This window comes from Ictidomys tridecemlineatus, chromosome 3, assembly GCF_052094955.1.
Source record: "Ictidomys tridecemlineatus isolate mIctTri1 chromosome 3, mIctTri1.hap1, whole genome shotgun sequence".
Classification (NCBI taxonomy): domain Eukaryota; kingdom Metazoa; phylum Chordata; class Mammalia; order Rodentia; family Sciuridae; genus Ictidomys; species Ictidomys tridecemlineatus.
In genome coordinates, this window is record NC_135479.1 from 43,806,953 (window position 1) to 43,833,362 (window position 26,410).

Consider the following 26,410-nt stretch of genomic DNA (forward strand, 5'->3'; position numbering starts at 1 on the left):
TTTTTTTTTAAGAGAGAGAAAGAGAGAGAGAGAATTTTAATATTTATTTTTTAGTTTTCGGCGGACATAGCATCTTTGTTTGTATGTGGTGCTGAGGATTGAACCCAGGCCGCACACATGCCAGAGGAGCGCTCTACCGCTGGAACCACATCCCCAGCCCCCTTCATTCACCTTTGAATGACCACATTTTGCCCAGATTTCTTAAAGTTTCCCTGTATTTATTTTCCTCTTTTTCTTCCTTTTATTTCTCTTTCTGCCTGATCTTCTAGGACAGGGGTACCTTAAATAAGTTTTTAGCTACACTGTAGCCCCTGAACAATTTTTTCATCAACCCTATTAATTACATAAATTGTTTTTATTATTTATTTATTTATTTTTAGTTGTAGATGAACACAATACCTTTATTTTATTTATTTATTTTTATGTGATGCTGAGGATTGAACCTAGTGCCTCACATATGCTAGGCAAGCACTCTAACTCTGAGCTACAACCCCAGCACACGTAATTGTTTTGAATGAATTGTTTGGTGCTAAGGGTTTGTTCATACACTGAAATATTAGTTAGCTGTTGGGGCCTGTTATAAAGGGGTTAGCTGGCAAGTCAGCAGAAGTCCCAGGATTGGAAACTATTCTTTCCAAATGGCATTCTTTATTTGGAAGTTAAAGAAAGAATAACTTCTTGTGTCTGACACAAATTACAGCCTGACAAGAGGCCAGAGAAGTTTTACTCTCTTGACCAAACTGGCCATTTTAATTTTTATTTCCATTTATTTTGTTATCTGTTTAAAATCAAAGATTGATATAATACCTGCCCTGAGAGATTGGTATAAAGATTAATAATATAAGAAAAATGCCTTATACTGTGCCTGGCTGTAGGTAATCTACAAGTGGTACCTGTGTTAAATACTAATCTTTTTTTTACCTATTATTTTGATATCATTTCAAATTTCAGGAAAGTTCCAGTAATACAGCAGATTTCATATACCATTTACCAACATTCCCCAGACATTAACATTTTCCCAAATTCTCTTTTACAGTTTATTTTCTAAGTTGCAGGCATGATGCCTCTTTATTCCTAAATATTTCAATATTCATTTCTTAAGTCTTATATCAATAGGGACTCGTGAATTCTTACTTTTTATGTTACTATCATTATTTAACAATATTAATTCATTATCATCTCTTATTATAATATGCTTTAATCATATTCTTGAAGTTTTATATAAATTGTATGCACTGTGTCTTCAATCTGAACAGTTTTCACAAAATTACCTACTTGTCAACTGAAATATTTCTCTTGTAACACCTTCTCTTTTATCAGCACATGAAGTCTGACTGCATTTTACTCAGATTTCTTTACTTAAAATTTCCCTGTATTTCTTTTCCTTTTTCTTCCTTTTTTTCTCTCTTTCTTTCTGCCTGATCTTCTAGGACAGGGGTACCTTAATTAAGTTTTTAGTTTAGAGCTGGCCTGTTTAAGGGTTGGTAACATGAGTATAAAAATTTGGAGTAGCTCAATGGATAGGAACCCTTGAGAACCATTGAATCCCTGCTACTATTAGTTTTATAGTTAAAACAATGCTACTTCATCTTTCATTTTAATATTATCTGTTATTTTAAAATATGATAGTTATCACTGAATATAAAGTTAGTTATGATTACATGTAGGTAATATAAAATTTAAGTTCAAGTAATTATTTTTGTACAGTCCATATGTCAAAATTTACCTTTTCTTTTTGGAGATACATATTTAAACTGTTGTACAACTGAATATACATATTGTCATCGATTTATTAAAAAGAACTAACATTTTAAAATTCATAAATTTGTTTATCTTTGAATTTATAACTAGTATGATTTATTATTAAAAAATTAGTAACTGAGTTTAGTTCACAGAACAAGTGAGAATGTTAAAGTTCCAGTAAGGACATCAATGATTTATTATTTTAAAAGTATTATATATTATTTTGGAGCTTATATTTCACCTCTTAAGTATTTGACCCTTGATATAATAGCCTAGATTTCACTCAACTCCAAATTATGGAATGAGATGGGAAAGTATGTCTACATATACTTTATGTGATACTGGAAATCATGCATATTCTACAAGGTAATCACTTAATATATGATGATAATATTCATTCTCCAAGGAATACAAAGTGCTTTGTGGAAATTATTTTTTAATTTCTATCCACTTGCAAGTCAAAGTGCATGGGAGATAGTGATAGTCTCAATTTCAATAATAGATATATATGATTCAGAGGTTGACCTAAGAATACTCAATATAGGTTTGAAGGCCCTTACTGTAATTTCAAACAGATTTTTTGCAGTTTTCATTTTGGCTTCTTTCATTTTTTCCTGATCATCTGTGCTTGCTTTATTTTCTTTTTTTCCCCCTTTTGATACCAGGGATTGAACCCAGAGGAGCTTTACCATTTAGCCACATTCCCAGCCGTTTTTATTTTTTGAGACAGGATCTTACTAAGTTACTCAGGGCTTCGCTAAGTTGCTGAGGCTGGCAACAGCAAGCTACTAAGCAACTCAGTGAGACCCTGTCTCAAAATAAAATACAAAATAGGGCTGGGGATGTGGCTCAGTGATTTGAGTGCCCCTGAGTTCAATCTCTGGTACCAAAACAATAAAAATAAAATGCTGAGGCTGTCATCCTCCTGTCTCAGCCTCCCAAGTTGCTGGGATACAAGCATTCACCACTGTGCCTGGCTCATCAGTGCTTTCAAACGTGTTCTCTGATATCTCTCCTATGAACCTAGCCTTCATTGTCTTTTTGGATAGTGCCACACAGTGGCTTGGATTTCTGGAATCTTCATGAGACTCTGCATGACTTTCATCACTTCTCTACTCTTCTGAGGGGGACTGGCACTTACAAAACCATCAGCTGGTTCTTCATCCCTATGAATACTGAGTCTGAGTGCACTTTGCATTTATAGAGCTTGCTCACAGCCTTGACAGGATCATTTCCTTGGCCAGAATCCTGGAGATGTCTTTCTGGTACATCTCAGCAGCATCTTTCACAGATTGTTTCACTTTTGGGGGGCGTTTTGGGGGGGTTTTTTGGATATCAGGGATTGAACTTGGGGGCACTCAACTACTGAACCACATCCCCAGCCCTATTTTGTATTTTATTTAGAGACAGGGTCTCACTGAGTTGCTTAGTGCCTCTCTGTCGTTGCTGAGGCTGGCTTTGAACTCTCAATCCTCCTGCCTCAGCCTCCTGAGCCGCTGGGATTAGAGGCAATGCACCCCTGTGCCTGGCTTCACTCTCCCCACCCCACCCCCCATATATCTCTCCTATTTACCTGTTACTAATTCTCATTTCCTTTCTTTTCTTCAATGACCATTTACTGACCAACACTTTGGGAAGCTTCTGCTGGTTTTTTGTTCCCTGAGGTCACTGGCTTTGATGGGATGTTTTAGTGTGTTTGTTGGGTTTTTTTACTATTCTAAAATACTTCAGTAAATCTCTTTACACAGTTTTGTTTGTTTTTTACCTTCTCTAATCTTGAAATTAAAGTTTTGGTTCATATGTCATTTGTGTAGAGTACTCCCTCTGGTATCTCACTTTAATAAGATACCTGGTAGACAGGTGTGGTAGCACATACCTGTAATCCCAGCGACTCAAGAGGCTGAGAATTATGGCTCAGTAATAGAGCACTTGCCTAACATGTTTGAGGCACTGTGTTCGATCCTCATCACCTCATTAAAAAATAATAATAATAAGTAAATAAGGTATTGTGTCCATCTACAACTAAAAAATAAAATAAAAATAAAAAAGCCTGGGGATATTGCTCAGTGGTTAAACTCCCCTGGGTTCAATCCCTGGTACAGAAAAGGAAAAAAAAAAAAAGACACTTGGTAGTCTATTCCACTTGGTTCCACTGCCTAAAAATGTGTTCATCAGCTCTTGGATAGACCAGGCCATTAGAGACCTAAGCAGTGGCATCCAGCTGGTAATGGAAGGCCTAGCAGTATATCCCTTAGGGCTGAGCATCTCACCAGCTGTTAGGCTGTATGCTCTCTGCTTATAAGTCTGTCTCTGTGGATAGCACTGCTTTCCCAACTACAGGAACTAGGAGCAATTCAGTACATCCCTGCAGCCCCTGTATGTGCAGAACCGTAGTCTTTACTGTCTAGGTTCCTTAAGAAACAAAGAAACCTGAGTCTTTATACAAAGATCGAAGAAAAATCTAGGTTTCCCTGCCATTGCTTCCTTAGTTCTCTCCTCACTTGAGAAAGTATCGCCCTCCACCTGGCTTTCTGCCCTGGAGATCTCAAGGCAACTTGGGGCCCGAGATGGACTCTTCCTAGCATGTCTGCTTTTGTTCTAGTGTATTTCATGGAGGAAGATGGGTATGAGATGGGATCAGGAATTTGTACTCTGCCGTCTTCCCAGAATCTCAGTCTTTATTCTTTTTTACTTTCTGTTTTTTAATGTTTCGGATATTTTCAGAATTGCTTCACAGTATTCCATTTCCTATAGCTTTTGATAATGTCAATATCTAAAGCATTCACCTGTGTATTACATATCAAAATGGATACTCATCTTGCCCTCTAGAATTCTAATGTGCATGCATATAAGACAGAAAAGTAATCCTGGAAGTGCTAGCGAAAAAATATTAACTTTGATTTTTTTTTTTTTTTTGTACTAGTAATTAAACTCAGGGCAGTCAACCACTGAGCTCCATCACCAGGGCATTTTGTATTTTATTTAGAGACAGGGTCTCACTGAGTTGCTTAGCACCTTGCTTTTGCTTGAGGCTGGCTTTGAACTCTTGATCCTCCTGTTTCAGCCTCCTGAGTTGCTGGATCACAGGCATGCACACCCGGCTTAACTCAGATTCTTTTAAATAGTACATCAAAGTGGTCACGTGGAAGAGATACAATTTACAAAGAATGGCTTTTGCCCTTTTTTCAGTCATAGTCAATCTTTTTTCAATCATAGTCAACTTTGTCAGCTGGTGTGAAGTGAAACCCAGCATAATGTTGCTTGTATGTCCCAAAATCTGCCTAGTGTTTCTCAAGTAAAATTTGGAAATAATTTGTGCATAACTTGAGGGCTGGTTGTATATGAATAGGTGCTTTGAGTTCTATTTTTATGGTTGTAATTCTCTGCTTCCCTCTCAACAGTTTTTCCTGATTAAGAATATTTTAGCAATTGGATCCATTCAAAACTATTTTAAGAAGCTTTATGTGATTTGTAATATCTTACTTCATTTGTTACTTTGAAGAAATGACTTGCTGCCTTACACAAAAAGACATCATTGGATTGCAGAGGGGTCATTCAGAAAAAGGACAATGAAAAGTGGTTTGGGGAAGTGCTTTTCCCACTTGTTGCTTTGAGTGATGATGTTGTTCACCAAAGTTTCCCATTCACTGTTAGGGGTGTAATGAATCTATGCAGAGTAACATTAAATGCCAATTTAATTGTTTCTTTTTTCCCTCCTTAAAGCATTGCTATGGCAACGAAAGAAAATATGACTTCACAGAGAGGAATGTTAAAGTCAATTCACAGCAAAATGAACACTTTGGCCAGTATCCTTTTTGAAAGTTTGAAATCTGCTTTGTGGGGTGGACAGAAGAGTACACCTGTTCTTTTTTTTTTTGCAGGTGGGTAGTGGGAGGTAACTGACATCAGTAGAGCCTCTCAGTAATTACATAGGACAAATACTTTCTAATTTGTGAAAGTTCATGCTGAAAGTATCACCTGGGTTTAGTGCTAGTAAATTTAGGGGGAAAAAAACTTGAATTGTTCACAAAATTATCTTTACATTTAAATGTACTGAATCTATGGTAGGACTCCATAATATACACTATTATTATCTAAACATCATAAATTTTATTTTTTTATCCAGTTTGGAGAATGAGTCAGTGTTAGATGCTTAGAAGAAGATAGCCATATACTCAGATGAGTTGTAACTGCTGATAGAAGTGTTGTGACTCTGCATGCACAAGTTGAATTCCAGGATAAGTGCCCAACTTATTTATTGTGACCTCTACTTCTTAAATTATTCAGTTTCCCAGATTCAGATTGTTAATTATACTTCCAAGAAGCCCAGTAGGGAAACTGAGAAGCCTACCACTTAGAAGCACTTTACTTACTCTCAGAGAAGACAAGCTTAGGGAAAAAAATCTTTCTTTTCCAAAAATTGTGGAGAAGACCTGTAATTTTCAAAGGTTGAGTATATTCTAGTCCTAGATAATTCAAGGTCACTTCTACCTATTTAAGATCATGAATACTTATTTGCTTAAGGAAAAGGATATCTTAGAGTTTATTGTTACTTTCCAATCTTTATTGGATTTTTTTCTTGTTACCCTAGCATAAACTGCACATTCAATATTGTTTATTATTTATATGATACTATATGCTGTTACATGCATTATTTTATCATCAGCATAAAAGAGAAAATGCAGAAATTATTATTGTTTTGCAAATGAAGAATTAGGCTTAGAAAAGTAGCTTGGCCCAGGTCTACAGTTAGTAAAGAACAAATTAGAGATTCAAATTTTAAGTTCCCGTTGCATTTTCCATGAAATCCTGGTGTCTTTTTTTTTGTATGGGGGGGTACTAGAGATTGAACCCAGGGGCATTTTACCATAGAGCCATATCCCCAGCCCTTATTTTTTATTTTGAGACCAGATATCACTAAGTTACTTAGGGCCTTGCTAAGTTACCAAGGCTGGCCTCGAGCTTCAGATCTTCCTATGTCCACTTCTTGAGTTGCTGGGATTATAGGCATGAGCTACCACACTCAGCCCTAGTATCCTTAAATGATGAACTTGGTTGTCAGCAAGTAAGTTTGTTTTGAGTGAAACCACTGAAACTTTTAAATGGAAGTGGAGGTTGGATAGCTGGATTACTTGTAATACTCACTAAAACCTGTCTAAATTGTCCATTAGAATTTGTCCCCATTGTTCTAAATGCCTTCTTCTCTAGTCTGAATGTCTTTCTTCTCTATTGGACCCTAAGTTCTCTTAAGACAATAAAGTATCCCAAAGCCCAGAATAGTGTCTGGCACAGAGGAGCAACCCAGGAATTTTATACTTCATTCTAGAATAGCAAAAAACAATCAAACAAAATGTCAGGACACCGTAGAGTAACAACAGAAACCTAATTCAGACTGACTTAAAGAGAAAAGAGGGGAATTAACTATAAATTATTAACTATAAATTCCAGAGATAGAGTTTGGTTTCAGACATGCTGGATTCACAAGCTCAGATTTTATCATCAGAAATCTTCCTTTTCTCTTTTTTTTACCTTCCCTTCCCCTCTCATAACTCAGCTTTCTTCTGTTAATATGCCAGGATTTTTTGTAGTTGGGTTTAATTAAGTCCTCCTTAGCCTTCTAATATAATGGATAAAATTATTCTCAGGCAGGCATTTCCTTATGATGATAGAGATGACTCTTAACACCAAATCAAAAGATTGGGGAAAATAATGTCCTTTCTCAACAGCTGTCACAAAAGCCCCAATGAGGACTGTGGTTGCCCCATCTTGAATTACTGCCCTTTTCTAACCCAGTCATTGGCCAAGGGAAGGGATTGTCTTACCAATTCTGAGTTTGTATGACTTTTGTTGTTGGTGGTGGTGGTACCAGGGATTGAACTCAGGAGCATTTGACCACTGAGCCCCTTCCCCAGACCTATTTTGTATTTTACTTAGAGACAGAATCTCACTGAATTGCTTAGCGCCTCGCTATTGCTGAGGCTGGCTTTGAATCCATGATCCTCCTCCCTCACAGCCTCCTGAGCCGCTGGGATTACAGGCGTGTGCCACTGCACCCAACATTATATGTACTCTTGATGGCAGAGGGCAGGGTCAGCCCCACCTTATTACATGCACTGAACTAGATTATTATAGGAAAGAGGGATGATTTCTAAAGGTAAACTGGGAAAAACTATGTCTACTATAGATAGTTTTCTGAAATCAAAATTGTACCATAATCTCAATGGATTTGTTTATCATTATTTAACTAAAAAAAAAAAATTAAGCATTTTCTCTCTGAAATTTTTTACCTTGTAAAAAAGATTTTATGACTTCAGTACATGTTTCCTTTTATACATCTTTAAAATAATTTCTTCCAATTGTATTTTTTCTTTAATTAAAAAATACATTAATGCCTATAGTATGTATTCTATAGACATTAAGGAAATTTCAGGATTAGAAGACATGATCATATAGCATGTAGACTATATATGTACACAAATGTAATCCATGATCAGAGTCATTTTATTACAGAAAAACACAGTAAAGACTCTCAAGGAGCGGGGATTATTCCAGATCTCTAATATCCTTGGTGGGTTGTGTCATTGGTTTTCCTGAACTTGATATAATACCTCTGATAAACAAAGAGGATTCCTCTGTATTGTCAGAAACCATTGCCAGAAATACAGTTTGGGCACTTTGGTCAACAACATACAAACAAGTAAGAGTATGACGATAAATTGAAATACTAAGTAAAATATAATTATAACTATTATAAAACCCCCCAAATTGAAAATTTCTCATCTTTCTTAATGTTCTCTAAATAGACAAGAGCATTTTAACCCATTTTCTGCCTATATTGCTAAAAAGTAAATTTTCAATTTTAAATAATTTACCAATACCTAATTATATAGACCCCAAGATTGGCTTCAATCAGCTGCTTGAATGCAAGAATAGTTATTTCTCTATGGAGAAAGGATCAGGTTTTCTTCAAAATCCGCAGGCAGAACTTCCCAGTCTCCTGAAAGAAGACAGTGGGGTGCAACAGGAGAGAGGAAAAGTGGGGAGTGGGATGAGGGAGGAGAGGTGGTAGCTCCTCCATACTAGCTCCCACCCTGACCTGAAGCTTGACAGTAATCCCATTGTACACGAGGACAATCATCATTATTTTCTTTTTCTATTATTTTTTTTTCTTTTTATTATTCTCATTTGTATGTTAGACATAAGACTGGTAGTACTGCACTCCCCTGACCTTTTATTATTGTTGTTGATACCAGGGATTGAACTCTAAGGCACTCGACCACTGAGCCACTTCCCCGCTCCTATTTTCTATTTTATTTAGAGACAGGGTCTCACTGAGGTGCTTAGCGCCTTTGTCTCAGTTTTGGAATATGTGTTTGCTAAAGACTCCCTGAGTATGATTCCCCCCTTGTTTCCTCTCATCATTTCTTCTTTCTGGACTCCACTCATGGCTATTCTTTTAATTCCTGTGACTTTTCAACAAAGAGACTTCTTTCAAATATGACCTTAATAAAGATTTCCCAAAGATCGTTTTCCTGCTGTGAACAGCCTGATCCAGAGGATCAATCTTAGGAAGCGGCGAGACTCCCTCATTCTAGGTGGTGTGATTGGTGTCTGCACCATCCTATTGCTGCTGTATGCTTTCCATTGATGGGACTTCTCCATGGACTCTTGACGACCACCACTTTCACGCCCTGATCTGGAATAAGGAAAAGTAGGAAGAAGTTGACCGTCCTGACAATTAATCTGACCACCAGATGAATTCAAAGTAATAGTATGGCTCTGTGACATGGTCAGGTGGTACTAAAGCCACAGATTTTTCTGTGCTATCTTTTCTAACACACATTTCCCCATTTTTTAGTTAAAAAAAAAAAAAGAAGGGGGGATTTAGTTGCTTTTGTCTCCCTACGAGGTAAGTAAACCAATCAAAAACAGAACTTCCGTGCTTCAGTGACAGTGCTGAATCCTGAGGACAAGCCAGATCTTACGGCTGGATTCTTCAAAATGCCAGGTTTCTCTGCGTCCAAAGACTGCTTTTCTTTCAGCCACCTGATTAGGTTGTGAATAAAAATAATTCTTGTTCTTTTATCTAACACTCAAGATGAGAAATCACAAGTCTTTCCCTGATAATCTGGGCTATAGATTCCTATCTCTGTCCCCAGTTTTTTTTAATATATATTCAAGGAAAACTCCATTTTTTCACAGACTCTTTTGAGATGCTGATAAGCCAACAACAGCATGTTTGAGGTTGTCTGAAATGGAGAACACAGCAAAAAAGCTTTTGTGTTTTCTTTTTAAAAATTCTGAGTACACTGACTATATTGCTGGAAAAACATTGAGAATGACAGACCTTTTTTTTTTTTTTTCTTTTTAAGTAAATTACTTTACTTTTTGGGGTTTTTTTCTTCCACTACAAGATAATGAAATCTACAACTACTACTATAAAATAATGAAACCTTAATTCTACCATGTTGAAAGAGAGAAACTAATAGCCAATGTCTGTAACACCCCCAATTTTTCCCTATTATTGTCAGCATTAACACTGGTAACTGGAGGCAGGGGCACTGCTCAATTTTCAGTGAGATTTATTCGACAAACAAAATACAAAAAGACATTCAGAAGTCACTATCCAGATAATCCTTTTGTAAATGCTCCACAACTTAGGAGCAAAAGTTTAAAAACTACTGCCTGATGTGTCAGGAATTCTGTGTTCTGTGAAAATCTATTCATTCCAAATCTCTTAAGCTTTTCCAGACATCCAGAGAATGATTTCACTGTCAAAGGTGCCTGTGACAGAATCTGTCTAACTGCACCTATCTTCTATTACCATCCCTGGACAGTGACAGAAATGTAAACTACTCACCAGAATTCTTTCCCAGATTAACCATTTCTCAGTTTCTGTAAATTCATTACGTATCTTACTGAACTACCAGGTAGTTTAAAGACTTCTAACATCTACACTCCTTACCGAGAGAAGGCTGCTGCTCTTCCCCATTGAAATTTACCACGATGTTTATATCATCTTCAGACTGTGCCACAGGGAAGGAGGACATTAGCTTGTCATTCTTCGCTATGGTGTGTATATGCTGCTGTTCAGGTGGACTTGATGAACTGCCTCATGGGTAGACTTAACATCGGACTGGCTGAGAGATTTATCATTCTGGTGTCAAAGTTTTATTACATTCTGGGTATGAAGGGCATTTGATATATTTTTCTTAACTATGGGGTTTATTTTTATAAATATGGGTTGACTGATCAGTTCATTGACTGGGGATGCCCTTAAAAGAAAGTTAAGTTTTCCCATTGTGAACCTTAAAGGATCGGGGAAGTAAGTTCATTTGTTAAACTCTCTTTTGGGAAAACAAAACTTCTCTCCCCTGAAACTATTATCTTTGATTTTTCAAAGGGCCTTGATTGGTAGTTGTGCCTCAATTAGAATTTGTGGGACCTTGGTTGCTATATAGTTGGCATTTATAAAATCTGAAGTATCATAAATAAAGTTATTTATTTAATTATGCTACCAGTCTTTTTTACTGGTCTGATTACTTGGTTCATTCATTAAAGTTGATTGTGTGAGAGTAAAAGTAAGACACAGCTAATCTAGCTTGCTGCAGCTGATGGCTGAGGAGCCTTTCCAGGACGGTTGTGCTTATATGAAGTAAAAGAATTATGTCGATTATTTTCTTTATGAAAATAAAGAAACTAGTTCTTCCAAGGAAGTTGAAAAGGTTTGGTGTAGATGTTGGTGTCAGATGGGTCTGACTAACCTCCCAGTGCTGTCACCCATAGTGAGGTGCCCCAGGTAGCTAGGAGAGTGAGTACATGGGTAGAAGAGTGCTCTTGCCTTCCCCTTCAGTTCCTGCCTTCGTTTGCAGAAAGGAAATGGAGATGTGTTTCTTGCAGAAAGGATCTTAATTTGGATCCTGAAACTGCTGATTTGAATTTCAGTCTTATGCCATTTAAACTTTTCTTTCTTTTTTTTAAGTCATCTTGCTTTTCTCCCCCTTTTCGCTATCTTCCTTAGAGGGCAGTTGCTAGAGTCAGGAGCCAACAGCTAGTTACTTATTAAAGCCAGTCAAGCCCAGGTGAGGTCAGAAGGAATTTCCTATTTCTGGTCCCAGTGAAATGTTGCCTCTTAGGAAAGTTTTGCCCCTTTGGCCATTGTCTTGTATAAGTCTTTCCATTTTGGATCTTTTTACTAACCATTCAGAACTTCATTTTATTAAAAAATGTGAAAAACAATGGCAACAAAAAGGCAAAAATGTTCAGTGTATTTTTCTTTTATTTCTTTGCTTTTTTAAAAAGATGGGGTTTTGCTAAGTTCCCCAGGCTTGTCTCATACTTGCAGTCCTCCTGCCTTGGCCTCCTGAGAAGTTGGAATTATAAGCATGTGCCACTGTGCCTGGTTCAGAATGGCATATTTCTTAAGATTTTTTTAATGTATATTGATGACCTTAGTGAAAATATTTAACTTATTGCTGAAGTTCAAGTTCAAGCTCAGATACCCAAGTACTACGGGTTATCCATCCTGGAAATGTCCACATTCTTTTTGTTATTATTAATGATCCTGGAGAACTCCCTGTAACCTGCATTGCTCACTTTTTAAATTTTCCAATGTTGAAAAGGGCTTTCCTTTTCCACTGTTCCTTTTTTCTTTTACTAAAATTCACTTTCTAAGATAATGACTTTTTCCATACTGCCCCATACTCAGACCAAACGTGGGAGTAAACTCCTGAGAAAGGAGACAGATGAGGAGACACCTTGAGGGTACTTTTTGTACCTGGAGCCAAATAATATTTACTTAGTTCTCTCATTTTGGCTGTGAACACTTCTGAAGAGAATAAAAAGACATTTACTAGGCCTTTGGGTACAAAACTCAGCCCCTGTGAAATTGACGCACCTTACAATTTCATTTCCCTGCCCATGAATTTTATGTTTCACTGTTAATGATCCCAACTCGATGGAAATGACTTTTAGGAACTTGTGTTTCCTAGTTAGCTAGATATAATTTCTGGAAATTGATTTGAGTTTTCTAACTTGTAATATTAAAGTAAGCTGTTGAGGATAAATGACCATGTCCAGTGTTACCCTGAGTTTGGTGGCAAATCTAACTAAAGAACAAATGGATTCTGCAGATTACAATGACTATTTCATTCTCCTTTTAGACCAGAAGTTATGTAGCCTGGTCTCCAAAATGATGCATAACTTTTCATCATCTTAACAAACTAATCTTGTTTATTCCTTAATAAATCTATATACCCTAAAGTTTCATAGGGAGAAAGAAAATGAGGAAGGAACAAGTAAATTTTAAGAATGTTTATTGGGTAAGAAGCTGAGACAAAGCTGAGCCATGTCTTAAGGGATCTTTCTCATTTTCTTTGTATCTAACCTAAGATCTGATGTTAGTATCAAATTATTTCATCCATTTCCATCCTGTTTGCTCTTTGAGAGGGGGAAATCAATTCCAATTACACTTTACTATGATGGAAGATGTTTTCTCATGAAAAATGCCAATACAGATTTTTTAAAATCTATTCTTTTCCAAATGCACTTTCTAATTTTTTGCTTTTAAAATAGCTTCTTGGAACCAATTTTATTGTATTTGTACTTAATTTTTGTTCTCATCTAAATGTGCATTTTCTGACTGTATAGAAGAAGCTTTGTTATGTAATTTAATAATAAATTAAATATCTAAATGGTTGTGCCTACAGTTGTTTGTATTAGAACAATAACCACAGAGGTGGTTTGGGACTGGTGATTATGAAATCTTTGGTATTGACAAGTATTTTTCATGGTGTCTTAAAGCCCATGATAAAACAAAAAGGTGCTAACATACAATAGTATGTTCAAAAATCATGTGGCCAGATACGGTGGTGCACACCTGTAATCCTAGCAGCTCAGAAGGCTGAGGCAGGAGGATTGCAAGTTCAAAGCCAACCTCAGCAATTTAGCCCTAAGCAACTTGGGGAGGCTAAGGGGGTCTCAAAAAAGGGGGTGAGGAGGCTGGGGATGTGGCTCAGTGGTTAAGTACCCCTGGGTTCAATCCCTGGTATTAAAAAAAAAAATCATGAACAATCCACCAATTTTTCCCCCAGTACTCAGGGGTGCTATACCACTAATGACTGGAGTATAGGTGTGTGTTCCTAAGCCCCATAGAAAATTTTTTTTAAGTGGCTTTAACTTGGACCAGATTTCCCACCCACCTATTCATACCCTCTAGCATAGAACCTGAATTATTCCTAGAGAGCACAGAGGCCAGGCCTGACTCAGAACAATCACCACCTCAGTTGATGCCTTTCCTTTTAAGTGCAGTACTTCTGAAGGGCTGCCACTCCTTTTTTATCTGCCTTTGGTACCAAGGTTTGAACTCAGGGGTGCTTAACCACTGAGCCACATCTTCAGCCCTTTATTTTTTATTTAGAGACGGGGTCTTACTAAGTTGCTTAGGGTCTCACTGAGTTGTTAAGGCTGGCTTTGAACTCATGATCCTCCTGCCTCAACCTTGCAAGCTACTGAGATCACAAACACACACCACTGTGCCCAGCAATGATCTGCCCTTTTCTTATAAAAGGCTCTGTGGCATTTCTGTCTGATACCAGAAATGCCTAGAAGTAAATGAACATGTGGCTGGAAAACTCGCTGAAGTTGTTTCCCAATTTTTTTTAATTCTTTTTAGTTGTTGATAGATGTTTATTTCATTTATTTATATGTGGTGCTGAGAATCGAACCCAGTGCCTCACACATGCCAGGTAAGTGCACTACCCCTGAGCCACAGCCCCAACCCTATTTTATTCCTTCTTGAAGATACAAATTTGCGTGGCTGAGTTGGAGCAGAAAAGAATACACTTTGGCCTGATGTTTTCTGTCAGCTCGCCTTAGCTAAGATTTCCCAGTTCAGCAGACTGCTTTGCTTGCAAAACTCTTGTACTATTAATCTTACAAAGATACTTAAAAGCTGAAAACACTGGGTGCTGAGAAGTCTAACTTCCTGCTTAGATGAATACTAGCTATTACTTGAAGGTGTTCTTGCCCCCTGACAGTGGTCTTTATTATTATCCTGATCTACAGTGTTCAGTGTCCCTCCTTTGAGAAAGAAAGCTTTTAAGACGCAATCATTTAACTAGTCCATTTCTTTTAAAATTTTTTAAAAATCTACTCTTATGGAAATTGCTTGCAGGAGGATCAAATAAATATAGTTACTTTTAATCCAATGCAAGGAACATGTAGTTTAAACAATCATTTGATTGAAAGTGACAAGTTATCTCTGAATGTAGTACTTTGTGTTTTTCAACCTCATCCTATTTCTCTCCCTGTCCCCCACTGCCTGTCCCACAAGATGAATCCTACGTAAATGGGTTCTTCATTACCTGTGTTGCAGCCACTGTGAGTGGATACCCTGCCTCTCTAACCTCCCACCTGACATCACCCCCACACATAGTGAATTAACCTAACTTCCTAAATAACCTATCATCACTGTCCCAGTTATGGGTGGCTCCCTAATATCTAGGGCAGTGTGCTGACAAGAGTTAGCCAAAAAAATGTCTGCCTACCACTTTGTTTAATACAAAACACATGAAGTCCTCTTTGTCTACTGAAGTAGCTTTCTCCTTTTACAGATGAGGACACAAACCCTGTAACAGATGAAATGCTTGTTCAGAATCACAGGGTCCTTCTGATAGCAGTCGACTGCCCTTGGCCTAACCATTTTCCCATCTATAAGCAGGGCTGCTAGGTGCACTGGAAAGAACGAGACTTAGAGTTTTGGGCATCCTATATTCTAGTGCTGGATACTTTTAGGCCATTACTAAACCATTCTGTTTTCCTATCTACAAAATGGACTCTAGCACCTTTATGCAGTTGTGGAGATCAAATCAAAAGATAATGATGGTACAGAATTACTCAGAATGTCCTCAAAGAATGCTGGACAGTGAGGGCTGGGGAAGTTTTCAATCAGACGTCAAATCCCTGAGAGCCAGGGTACTATTGCCTTCACCTCTATATCATGTATAGGAATTTATGCAGAAAATGTCACTATAGCTCTTTAGTCATTTAAATCTTATTCAGAGCCCCTACCCTACTGGGCTCGCAAAAAAAATGTCAACTTTGTTCATACTTGAATCTACTTCCCTTTGCCTCTTGGGTTGTGCAAAGCTCCCGAGAGTCTTTCACAGTCTCAGACTATTTGGAGCAGAACTCAGATTCACACTGGATCCCACAGACGCTCACTGAGCCATGCAGTTCTTGGAAATCTCCAGACCCTCCCATTCTTGGCCACCCTTGGACCTAGAGATCTTTGTCCCATCCCATAGCCATTTCCCCCAAGGTGCTGCCACCCACAAGGGCACTGGGAGGGCAAGGGCAGCCAGTACAATCGGGTGGCCCCTCCTCCCCACCACTTGCCATCTCACAGGAAGCTCAACATCTCCCTCATCTTCCCACCTTCCTCCTCTCCCCCCCACACAGGAGAACCCACTGGTTTTTTTTTAGAATGTTGCCCTCTCCTTGGTGGGCATAGAAGGAAAAGGCTGCTAATTAATTCCTCCACTAACTCATCAGTGATGGCGTACTTAGTTCCTCACACATAGTAGGCATCAAGTGTGTCAAGTGAATGGAGGAAGGAATTGTTTTTAAATGCTACAAAGTGTTAACACTAATTCTCTTGTCTTCATGAGCTCAGAGTCCAGTGCCTTTATAGATGGTCCTGCCCTGTCTGATTGAAAACTTCCCCAGCTCAGAGGGGGTGCCTCTGATTGAACCATATGATTAAATCTCTCCCTTAGAACTGGGGAGTACTGGGTCAGAATTCTTCCAGTGGTCTCACCTGGAGCCCAGGGGCATTTGACAATGTCTGGAGACATCTTGGATTGTCAGAATGGGGAGAGGTGGAGAAGATGCTACTAGTATTTAGTAGGTGGAGGCCAGAAAATCTGTAAATATCCTATAGTGCACAATCCTTTACCCTGCAGTAAAGGATTATCCAGCCCAAAATGTCAGTAATGCCAAAGTTGAGAAATTCTGGCTCAAACTGAATTCATGTTAAAGTTGGCAATGTCCCTCTGGGAATGGAGATGATTCAAATGAGTCCTGGTTCCTCCTTACACCCTCGACCAGTGTATGCTGCCTGTGGGACATCTGGTCTCCACTATGCTTGCCCTGTCTTCTATGCTGCCTCGTCCATCTCTCCTTCACCCCCACGACATACACAATTCTCACCATTCCAGGTGACTTAATGTCCCAAGACTTGTAAACTTGCTCTTTCTGGAAGGATCTTCTTTCCAAGCCTGCCTGTGAAATGCTTCCTGCTTGTTTTAAAATTTAATATCAGAAGAAACTGTTTAATGAGCATAGGGTTTTCTTTTTTGGGTAGTAAATGTTTGGGACTCACAGAGGTGGTGGTTGCACAACTCCGTGACTATACTAAGTGCCAGAGAATTATACATTTTAAATGATTAATTGTATATTATGTGAATTTCACCTCGATTTTGACTAAGATCCACGTATCTTTTTAGTTTGAGCTGCTAGGACAAATTACTTTAGACTGGGCTAAACAATTCATTTCTCACAGGCTGGGTAGTTCAAGGTGCTGGCAGATACGGTATCTAGTGAGGACCCACACTTCCTGGTTTGCAGACAGCTCTTGTATACTCACCTGACAGATGACACAGAAAGCAAATTTCTTGTCTGTTCCATTCATGGAGCCCCACACATTTAACCCAGTTGCCTCTCCAAGCCCTCACCTCCTAATACCATCATGTTGGAGGTTAGGATTTCAATATATGGACATTGAAGGGAGAAGCACAAATATTCAACCCATGCCTCTTCCTCTGGGAAGACTCTCTGGCCCTCCCCTCTCTGCCTCCTGATTTCCTTTGTGCTCCCTCAACTCTATCAGAACATTTCATCCCATTACATTCAGTAGGCACCTCCCTGTCTCCCCATGAGGGCATTGTGAGCAGAGGCTGTCCTAGTTTATCTTTATATCCCCCAACACAATGAACATAGTATGTGCTCAATATAAATTGAAAAGAGAAAATGAAATAAATGGAAGGATCCAGTTGCCCTGAACTAAAGTGCAGCAACCTGGGATTGAATGTTGTCACAAGTTCTCCCCTCTTCATTAACTACCCCTCCCTGTGGTACACACCTAAACTTTCTGTTTTCTTGTCCGGTGATGGGTCAGGTAAAGAGGGTACTGCAATACCCCTAAGTATCCACACCCATTTCAAGATACCCTTATTACCAAAGAAAACTTCAGAAGCAAAGGTAATTGCAAACCAGACTGCACTATCAACTCGTGAAAGAGTGATCTTCAACAAGATCCCTTTTGTGGAATTCAGGTTGCTGCTTGGCAGCCTATATAGAAATTATCCTTTCCATTTCAGAGAGGTGAGACTTGAACCAGTGAGAGACATAGGACAGTTGTGTAGCAACTATCAAAGTCATAAATGAACATAACCCCTGATCAAGTGACTCCACCTCTAAGAATCTCATAGAGGTAAAAAGATGTATCTATACTGACATTAATGGCACATTGATTATAAATGAAAAGACTTTAAATAACCTAACTTGGGCTGGGGTTGTGGCTCAATGATAGAGCGCTCACCTAGCATGTGTGAGGCACTAGGTACAATCCTCAGTATCACATAAAAATAAATAAAATAAAGGTATTGTGTTCAACTACAACTAAAAAAAAAAAACAAAAATAAAACACAAAATAAACCTTTCCTCCAGCCCTTTCCCACCCACTCTCCCCAAGTAACCACAGCTCTGCTTTCTGTCACAATAAATTAGTTCACATTTCCTAGAGTTTTTGTTTGTTTGTTTGTTTTGGTACTGAGGATTGAACTCAGAGACCATATCCCCAACCTTTTTTATATTTTATTTAGAGACAGGGACTTGCTAAATTGCTTAGGGCTTCTAAGTTGCTGAGGCTGACTTTGAACTCAAGATCCTCCTGTCTTGGCCTCCCAAGCCACTGGGATGACAGGCATGGGCCACTGCACCCGGCTCTTAGAGTTGTATATAAGTAGAATCATAGAATATGTACTCTTGAGAGGTGGGGGAATCTGGCTTCTTTCATTTATCTTTACTATTTTGTTATTCAAGCATGTTGTTTGTATCCCAAGAACCCATTCTGTTTTACTGCTGAATGGTGTCCTGTCGTGTGAATGGGACACAGTTTTCTCATCTGCTTCTCTGCTGTTACCCTCTTGGGTTGATTCCGTTTGGAGGCCGTGACGAGTGAAGCTGCTCCAAACCTTCCTGCATAGATCTAGGTATAGACATATTTCCTTTTCTCTTTGGTAAAAGTCTACAGGGGAATAACTGGATCATTTGGCAAATGTTTAAGAAAATGCCAAGCTATTCTCCTAAGTATTTGATTTTGCAGTACGTGAGTCCCAGTTCATAGTCCGACCAACATTTGGTGTAAGATCTTCTGAGTTTCAGCCACTGAATTAGATGCGCAGCGACCTCTCATTATGGTTTGCATCTGCATTTCCCTAATGATGAAGGATGTTGATCATCTTTCCATGAGTGTACTTGTCATCTGCATTATCTTTTTGGTGAAATATTGATTCAAATACTTCTCCCATTTTAATAAGCGGTTTGTTTTAGGGTGTTGAATAGGGGGAAGATATTCAAGAAAGCGTCACGAGCAGTTGCCTGATGAAAAGAACGAGCAGACTGCAGGTCGTAGGTGGGGAGGACTTTTGATCTTTCACTCTGCAGAGACTGCATTTTACAATCATCTCAATTACATCTTTAAAAAGCGAAGTAGCCGCTTTGAAAACATCAGTATTGAAAGCATATTTCTTAATGGATAGATAGAGACTGTTCTGTTTAGCCAAGAGCACTTCAGAAACTCCACACTGGTAGGAAATTGGAGCACCAAACCATTAATGGAACTGTGAGCGTTTCTCATCACATCGTAGTCAATCATTTCTGGTGGCACCCAGTTGGCAATGATGACGTCTGGGCCATGGCTCCACTAAGACAAGCAGAACTGGGGGTTTCTATTTAAGTGGACACTGTAGCAGCATTCTGACTTCTTGCCCCTTTTCTACTGAAGGTGACCCATGAAGAGAATCTAAAAAGGGCTCTCCCAGCCTGTCTTGGATCAAAGGTTTGATTAATTTTCTTTCTCACAGTCTGCTTTCTGCTTCCCACCTGGGATGTGATGTGGGCTTGTAGGGATTGTAGACCTCGTCCAAGTTCATGTCCTTTTAAGAAAGCAATGGAAACTAACAAGAAATGCTTTCTTTTTCAATACTTCTTCAGGACTTTATTCTGGTCTTGCTCTGGGATCCAACCCATTAATCAGTTCATACAAATTTCACATAAATTAAAATTCATCTGCTAGGCAGCATTCTACCAGATTGATGTTTATTTCTAAGTAAACACTGGCATTTTCCTTAAAGAAGTTCTTGACTGGGTGTAATGGTGCATACTCAAAATCCCAGCTAGGCAAGAGGCTGAGGCAGGAGGATTGTAAGTTCAAGGCCCAGTCTAGGCAACTTAGCAAGACTGTCTCAAAATAAAAAGGACTAGGGATATAGTATACTACTATAGTAAACTACTATACTGGATATGTTTGCCTAACTTGTGCAAAGCCCTGAATTTATTTCCCAACAATACAATATTAGAAAAAAGTTCTTTATTCCAGGGAAGTATATTGCTGTCATAATTTGAATGTCATTGACATGAAATTATATGTATTTCAGCCTAGAACTCCCTGCTGAAAATGGCAAAGTTTAGCATATGTGCTTTTTTAAGTATTTTTTGACAGCAAAATTAACATGTGTTTATTGTAGAAAATATAGATCACACAGGAAAATAAAAATGTTCTATTCCCCCATCATCCCACGATGGCTATTATTACTTTGTGTATTATTCATTTTTACATGTCTAGCCAGGCACAGTAGTGCATGCCTATAATCCCAGTGGTTTGGGAGGCTGAGACAGGAGGATAGTGAGCTCAAAGCCACTCACTTAGTGAGGCCCTAAGCAACTTGTTGAGTGAGACTATAACTCTAAATAAAATATAAACAATGACTAGGGATGTGCCTCAGTGGTTACGTGCCCCTGGGTTCAATCCCCAGTACCAAAAAATAAAAAATGTCTAAACACATGCATATTTTATGTAAAACTGGGAGATAATATGGTGTATACTGTCTTGTGACCAGATTTTTTTCATTAAGTACATGTTGTAGGGACAGACGAGGTAAGGCACAGAACATAGCAGGAAACAGTTTTATTTGGCTGCAGCCAAGTTCAAAGGGCACAGATTTTGCTGTAATCAATAAATCCCCTGAACCCCGAGTTCAGGTATTTTCAGAGTTTTATACCCAGCATGTAAGGGGAGGGGCTCAGAAGTTCACAGTCTGCAGAAGTTTACATAAAAGTAGCTTTTTCTTTCACTGTTCTGGGCAAGTTAACCCTTCAAGGACAACACCTGAGAAGGAAGAGCTTCTTCTCCCCTTTCTTTCCTCCCCCTGCCAGCTGTTACCATGGAGCCCATTTGTAACTTATCTTTAAAATATAGACATATCTGTGAAGCCCCGTTCAAGGCCAGAGGCCTTGTTTACACATTTCTACAAATTACCATACTGGATATGTTTGTGAAAAACTAGTAAGGGAGAGTGCTGATATCTTCCCAGCCAGTGGCCAAGTAAGACAGGGCAACATGAAAACAGGAAGTTTATCTACACTGAACTCTTTTGCAGAGACTCTTTTGCTGACAGTCCTAAAATCTGCCATGGTGAAGATTTCTGGAGAAGCCCAGTTAAGACTTTTCTGTGGAGAAAGGGGGTGCCACTACACACACGCACAACTTCCCATGTCATTAATCTTCATATGCAACAGGCTTTGCAGTGGCCACATTGAATTTCATCATGCAGATGCCCAACCCCTGATTAACAGTTCAAATATAACCAATACCCTATGTTTTTTTAACTATACAGTAATTTCTTATTTTTATCTCATTATAAATAACCAAACAACACTTGGTTTTCTTTTCTAAAATCTTGAAGGCAGGATACATTCTGCCAATTCCCAGACCACTAAGGCTTCAACCTCAGGATTTCTTTCTGAGTCATGGTTTGGGGGTTGTTTTATGGGGTTGAAGACCCAGTGGTGCTCTCCAGTTTGCCAAGAGGGATGTTTAATTGCTTCCTGAACTTCTGGACGTCCTAAGAAGAGAGGTCAGGATGACCCCAGGTCGGAGAGATCAGCATTCACCCATTTAGAGTGGGCCAGGAATCGTGTCATGGAGGCAGAACAGAACGGGCAGAACTAAATGACCTCTCCCTCAAGTTGTGTTTTAAACTCATCCTCTCCTGGTCCCCTGGTGCTGCCTATATTTGGGACACTCCACTTCCTGTTTGGATTCATTACTGTGGTTTTTCCCTAATCTTTGTTACATATTACAATCACCTGCTTAATTACATACCAGGAAGAGTGCTGGAACTTATTCCCAGAACTTCTGATCCAATTAGACTAGAGTGGAGCCAGGACACTAAAATACACACACACACACACACACACACACATATATTTAAAGGTATTTATATATTTTTAAAGGTTTATATATATATATATATATATTTAAAGATATATATTTTTAAAGGTGTATATATATTTTTAAAGGTATATATATATATTTTTAAAAGGTATATATGGGGCTGGGGATGTGGCTCAAACAGTATCGTGCTGGCCTGGCATGCGTGCGGCCCGGGTTTGATCCTCAGCACCACATACCAACAAAGATGTTGTGTCCGCCAAGAACTAAAATATAAATATTAAAAAAAAAAATTCTGTCTCTCTCTCTCTCCTCTCTCACTCTCTCTTAAAAAAAAAGGTATATGTGTGTGTGTGAGTGTGTGTGTGTGTATGTGTGTGTGTGTGTGTGTGTGTGTGTGTGTGTGTGTGTGTGTGTAAGCTGTCTAAGTGATTCCAACATGCAGCCAGTGTTGAAGAACCTCTGCTTTATGGCTGTTTGGCTTTCAGCAGCTCATGTGGCGCTGGCCTTGGTGCTGAATATCTCCAGGCCACAAGCTGCTCTCAAAGGGTCACCACTTCTCACCTGGCTGTGCCAGAATCACAAAAAGTTAATTCAAAAATGCTGATATGAGCCAAGTACAGTGACACATGCCTGTAATCCCATGAGCTTGGGAGGCTGAGGCAGGAGGATCGAAGGTTCAAAACCAGCCTCAGCAACTGAGAGAGAGGCTGTACACAACTTAGTGAGACCCTGTCTCTAAATAAAAATTTTAAAAGGTCTAGGGATGTGGCTCAGTGGGTAAGTGCCCTTGGGTTCAATCCCTAGTACCCCCCCCCCCAAAAAAATGCTGATATATGAAGGAAGGGGTATTCTGCCTCTCTCCAAAAGATTAGATTGAAAACTCAGCCTTTCACTGAAGCTTCTACCAGATGGCTGATGAGCCACAGAAACAGCAGACACTGCCTAAAGGATCCCTTTCAGGGCTGAGCTTTTTTTTTTTTTTTTAAGAGAGAGAGAGAGAGAGAGAGAGAGAGAGAGAGAGAGAGAGAGAGAGAGAGAATTTTTAATATTTATTTTTTAGTTTTTTTTTTTTTTTTTTAGTTCTCGGCGGACACAACATCTTTGTTGGTATGTGGTGCTGGGGATCGAACCCGGGCGGCACGCATGCCAGGCGCTTGAGCCACATCCCCAGCCCCAGGGCTGAGCTTTTAATGCCCAGAAGCATATCCCAGAGCTAAACAGGACTGTGTTCACATCAGGCAAAAAGCATCTTGCTCTGAGTGACAGTATTTGCTCCTTGGGGGCAAGCAGGCCTTGCCTTGGACTTGGAGCTTGGCGGCACCTGAATAGCTGGAGAAGACAGATAAGCCTGCCTGGAATTCTGGGTAGGTATCCGGTTTTGAAGGAGGGAGCATCAGACCCAGAATCATAGATATGATTTTTCACAGTTTTCTCTTGGTCTCACTAATGGTCAATTCCTTCTCTATAAAAGGGATAATAAAGTGGCTGCTGTGATTATGTCATAATTATGGCCTGAAGATGTTGTTAGGGTTATGTGAGTTAATGCTCATAAGTATATCAACAAAGGCAATGGTAGGGCTGGGGCTGTAGCTCAGTGGTAGAGCGCTTGCCTAGCATGTGTGAGGCACTGGGTTTGATTGTCAGCACTACATAAAAATAAAGCAAAAGCATTCAGTCCATCTATAACTACAAAAAAATTATTCAGCTATGATAAAGGCAGCTAAAGGGCAGGAATGAGAGGTGAGTTCTGTGTGGACAGGATTTGAAGCTGGGAAACTTTGTTTTGTTGGAAGGGAGTAGGGGGAGTACCCGGGATTGAACTCAGGGGTACTCAACCACTGAGCTACATCCCCAGCCCTAATTTGTATTTTCTTTAAAGACAGGGTCTCACTGAGTTGCTTAGCACCTGGCTTTTGCTGAGGATGGCTTTGAACTCTTGATCCTCCTGTCTCAGCCTCCTAAGCCTCTGGGATTACAAGTATGCACCCCCGTGCCTGGCAAGATATCAATTTTTGTTGTTCAACTCCAACAGTTATAAGGCTTTGTTTTCTCATCTGTAAAATGAGGACACTAATCCCTATTTTTAGGTTCTCCTGAAGCTCAAAAGACCTGGGAAAGGAAGTGATACATTGTACATGTTCAATAAATGATACTTGGGAATCTGTTAAAGCAAAACTGAGCTTCTGAGAGTGGAACCAAGAGTCCTTTCTGATGTTTCCCCAGATTATTAGCATTGAGAATGAGAAACCATTGGTAAAAATGAAAATCTGCTACCTGCTATGGATTCCACTCCTCTGTGGTCTGCCTGTCTCACATTCTCTAGCTGTATGTAGTGGGAGTAACTCTTCTGCCTGTTCTCCAGTCACATGCCCAGCCAGTCCCCAGCCCAGGGTTTTCTTAATGTTTGCATCACTGAATCCCTCCTTCTGTTAGCAGAGAGAAAACTCTAGGGAAGTGGATTTTTTTTACCCCTGAGGACCTCGCCTCTTCCCCGCACCTGCCCCGGGGAGATGCCTCTGAGCAAAGCAGGCCTCCAGGGGCAGAGGGCTCCCGGGCACAGCCTGCTGCTGCTGCACTGGACTCTTTGCAGAGGCTCCTTGGGTAGCTGGGACGTTGCCCTTGATGTGGGGGAACACTCAGTGTCACCAATCAGGCTAGGACTAATCTTGAAGAAACTTTAAGGAGCGAACTTCCCAGAACATGAATAGGAATCCAGAGATGAGAGCCCTTAGACTTTTCATTAAAATTGGGCTGGGGGCCTAGCTCAGTGGTAAGGCCCTGAGTTCAGTCACGGGCACCAAAAACATAAAATGATGGTTTGGACTGTTGTGTTGAGTGCCCAACAGAGTCCTGGCTGGGGAGTGCTGGTGATCGCAGCTGTAGGTGAGCAGGAAGGATAGCACCGGGGTTGTCCTGGGAAGAGCCCAGCTGGGGGGCACTGAAAGACCTACAGAATTTAAACTAGAACCCCAGAGTCTCTTTGTGGGGTTCCACTTGTAAACTTGCTGTGAGGAGGGTGCAGACTGCAAGGATCATTGCAAAAGCTTCTCTGAGACAATTTGTGGCTTTGAAAGAACAAGGAGTAAGAGAGGCAGGGTGGTACATTTTTAATTTGCAAGTACACGTGGAATCTAGTTTAAAGGAGGTGGTAAACCTGTGTCAGTGAAGAACTACTACCATCTCCTACCCTCCCCACAATGGTTTCACAATTTTCTAAAAGATATTTAACAAACATAGAGTTTTAAAGTTCTGATGCATAAAGGCCAATTCATATGAAACCAGTCAGACAGCAAGAGTCTCAAGGAGATTCATAAACTCCCGCGACCTTTGCCTCAGTTAACCAGGTTGCCAGACCTCCCTGTTGAATTCACTCTTATGAAATCCATTTCCTTAACACACAGATGAAGGCTTTTGACAGAAGAGCAGCCAAAGGCAAAGGGCATTTGAGTCCCCTGAGATGAGCCTTAGAGCTTCTTTTTAATTGAAATCCTTCTGAAAATGTAACCCCTGTTTCTGATTTGATAGTTTTTTTCTAAAAGACGGCTCTCTTATTATTATTGCATCTGGACTTCCTGTCCTAACTCCACTGAGGACCAGCTGCAAGATCTTGAGCAAGTCAATGAACCTCTCTGATTCCTGGACAAAAAAAAAAAAAAGGGTTTTGAGGATATAGTCCCCACAGTAGGGATCTGACAGGAGCCCTTCCTCCTCCCTCACTGCTCCTCTCAGGAGGACTCAGGGTAGGCATGTGACTCTCAGGTCATCTTCATGGGATCCACCTTCTCTGTGCCTTCCTGGCATCCAGAGCCTCCCTGAGCCACACCTGACCTGAAACAATTTGGGTGTAGAATTCGGGATAAGGAAGAGCTAGGAACAGGTGGCCTCACCTGAGCACTCATCCATCAGCCACGCAGGAGGGTGGCTGCTGTGGCCAGGCCCTCTCCTGCGCTCACAGCCTGGGCACAGACAGACGAGGTCCCTGCTCTCATAGGACTTAGGGGTGTGGTGGGGAGAAACAGTCAACAAGGAAATAAAGAAGTCAACAAGAAGATGAGTTCAGATGGCAGCGAGTGCCACAACTAACTGTAAGCTGCTTAGAGAGAGACAGGAAGTGGCGAGGCTAGGAAGTGGGGGAAGATTTTTTTTTTT

At 39.8% G+C, this 26,410-nt stretch overlaps 1 protein-coding gene across 4 annotated transcripts in view; it reads left to right on the top strand.

The window, feature by feature from the left end:
• Nucleotides 1-26,410, top strand: part of Gosr1 (golgi SNAP receptor complex member 1) — a 67,152-nt gene that overhangs the window by 33,516 nt on the left and 7,226 nt on the right. For 2 of the 4 annotated variants that reach the window (XM_005327870.5, XM_005327871.5), the window contains exons 8-9: nucleotides 5,467-5,549; nucleotides 9,267-11,260. In XM_005327870.5, coding sequence (XP_005327927.1) covers nucleotides 5,467-5,549; nucleotides 9,267-9,391 — 208 coding nt within the window. In that variant the 3' untranslated portion in view covers nucleotides 9,392-11,260. Of the gene's footprint in view, nucleotides 1-5,466; nucleotides 5,550-7,439; nucleotides 8,366-9,266; nucleotides 11,261-26,410 lie in introns of those variants that run through there. The other 2 variants (XM_040269255.2, XR_013436237.1) reach the window with 2 other exon arrangements.